Genomic DNA, 2,138 nt, shown 5'->3' with positions numbered 1-2,138 from the left:
GGCTTCGGGCCCGCCAAGCCGCCGGGCGCCGGGGCCGCGCCGCCGCCCGCCGCCGCCGCCGCGCCGCCGCCGGGCGAGGACGCGGCCCGCAAGGCCGCCGCTGGCCCCTTTTACCTGCTGCGGGAGCTGCCAGGTGCGGGCGGGCCGCAGGGGCGGGGCGAGCGCCGCGCTCGACCAATCAGCGCGGCCGTGGGTTGAACTGACGGCTCGACCGGTCAATGAGCGCGCGGGGGGGGCGGGGCCAAGCGGCGCTCGGCCCCGGGGGAAGTGGTCGGCGGGGGGTCCCCGGGGCTGGGCCGGAACAGGACACGGGGGTCCTGGTCACGGGGGGGCGGAGAGGCCGAGGGTCCCGGGGCCGGGGCAGGGCAGGGGGATCCCAGGGCTTTGGCAGGGGTGGGGATCAAGGCCGAGGGGTCCCGATCCCCCGGCAGGACGATTCCCCCCCTCGCCATCCCCTCCCGCGGCCGCACAGGCACCACGGAGCTGACGGGCAGCACCAACCTCATCACGCACTACAACCTGGAGCACGCCTACAACAAGTTCTGTGGGAAGAAGGTGAAGGAGAAGCTCAGCAACTTCCTCCCCGACCTGCCCGGCATGATCGACCTGCCCGGCTCCCACGACAGCAGCAGCCTGCGCTCGCTCATCGAGAAGCCGCCCATCTGCGGCAGCTCCTTCACGCCCCTCACGGGGGCCATGCTGACCGGGTTCCGCCTGCACGCCGGCCCGGTGAGCCCGGGGCCGGCAGGTGGGAGGGGGGTGGGAGGGGCCCAGCCCGGCCTGACCGGCCCCCTCTGTCCGCAGCTGCCCGAGCAGTGCCGGCTGATGCACATCCAGCCCCCTAAGAAGAAGAACAAGCACAAGCACAAGCAGAGCCGCACGCAGGACCCCGTCCCCCCAGGTAAGGGGCTGTCACAGCCACCCCCGCTCCCCTCCAGTGCTGCCGGAGCCTCGGCTCATCCGGCACTTCTGCTTTCCCAGAAACCCCCTCAGACTCCGACCACAAGAAGAAAAAGAAGAAAAAAGAGGAGGATCCGGAGCGGAAGAGGAAGAAGAAAGAGAAGAAGAAAAAGAAGGTGGGTAGGGAGAGCCAGGGTCCAGTTCCCAGCCCGTGCGTCCCCGGGAGGCTACTGCCCAGCAGCTCTCAGGGGCTCTGTCTGTCCTTCCTCCACAGAACCGGCACAGCCCGGAGCACCCGGGCGTGGGCAGCTCCCAGGCCAGCAGCAGCTTACGGTGAGACCACCCCAGCACCGCCCCGGGGACCCCCTGGCCGATGGCCCTGGCTGACCCTGGGCAGGGGCACTGGGCTGGCCTGTCCACCCCCCCCCGGCAGAGAGGACACCCCCACAGGCCCCTGGGACCAGAGGCACAGACTCTGCGGGTGCTGACCTCGGGCTTTTGTACCAAAAGACCCTGGAGCGTCGGGGCCTGTTTTTTAGTTACCTCTGAACTAAAGTCTCTGCTCTGGGGAGGGGCTGGGGGCCGCGGCTGCTGCGACCCTCGGCCGTCACGGCGTGGGGAGCAGCCCTGAGCGAGGGCTCCCTGGAGTGTGCGCCATCAGCACCACCCTGAGCTCCTGCCCCGGCTCTCAGCCTGGCTCTTACCTTGGCTTTGGCCCTGTCCTGCTCTGGCCCTCGCCTCCCAGGCCTGCTGAGGGCAGGGGGGACCCCTGGAGAGGCACCGTGTCCCTGCGCAGAGGTGGCAGCTGCCGCGGGCACCGGGATCTCCAGCAGCAGTCACAGAGACACCACAGCCCTCCTCCGGATCTCGAGCCTCACCAGCACCTGCCACACCTTCCCTGGAGCAGCTTTCCCCATGCCTGGAAAATCCTTACCTTCTGTGGGAGCAGTTTGCCCAAAAGCAGCCCGAGGAGCAGCTGGGCTTGGCTATCCCCAGGCCTCCTTCCCTCTCCCCACCTCAGGATGGGGAAGGCTGAGACCCCAAGGAACAGGAGCTCCTCCATCCCTGGACGCCAAACAAAGCACACGCACGGCCCCGGGGTGGCTCATTAAATATCCTTTTATTCCTCGTTTTTAAAATGGCTGATAATAATAAAAAACCGTATTCTGGTTTAAAAACAATCCGTTCCTACCACGCCAGGCGAGCGGGTGATTGCACAACGCACACACGAGGCTGGC

The 2,138-nt window shown here is 67.8% G+C and overlaps 1 protein-coding gene across 1 annotated transcript in view; it reads left to right on the top strand.

Annotated features, from left to right (window-relative positions):
• Positions 1–3: 3 nt before the first annotated feature.
• MED19 (mediator complex subunit 19) overlaps positions 4–2,138 on the top strand; it is a gene marked incomplete at its 5' end in the record, with an annotated part of 7,745 nt that continues 5,610 nt past the window's right edge. Inside the window, 5 exons of the mRNA XM_017838227.1 lie at positions 4–133; positions 473–729; positions 805–901; positions 982–1,076; positions 1,175–2,061. Of these exons, the coding sequence (XP_017693716.1) occupies positions 4–133; positions 473–729; positions 805–901; positions 982–1,076; positions 1,175–1,237 (642 nt within the window). The remainder of the gene's footprint in view (positions 134–472; positions 730–804; positions 902–981; positions 1,077–1,174; positions 2,062–2,138) is intronic.

Source organism: Lepidothrix coronata, unplaced genomic scaffold, assembly GCF_001604755.1.
Source record: "Lepidothrix coronata isolate B3197 unplaced genomic scaffold, Lepidothrix_coronata-1.0 Scaffold329, whole genome shotgun sequence".
In the NCBI taxonomy this organism is placed as follows: Eukaryota; Metazoa; Chordata; class Aves; order Passeriformes; family Pipridae; genus Lepidothrix; species Lepidothrix coronata.
The sequence above is the reverse complement of the archived record's forward strand: the minus strand, read 5'-3'. Positions and strand labels throughout refer to the sequence as shown.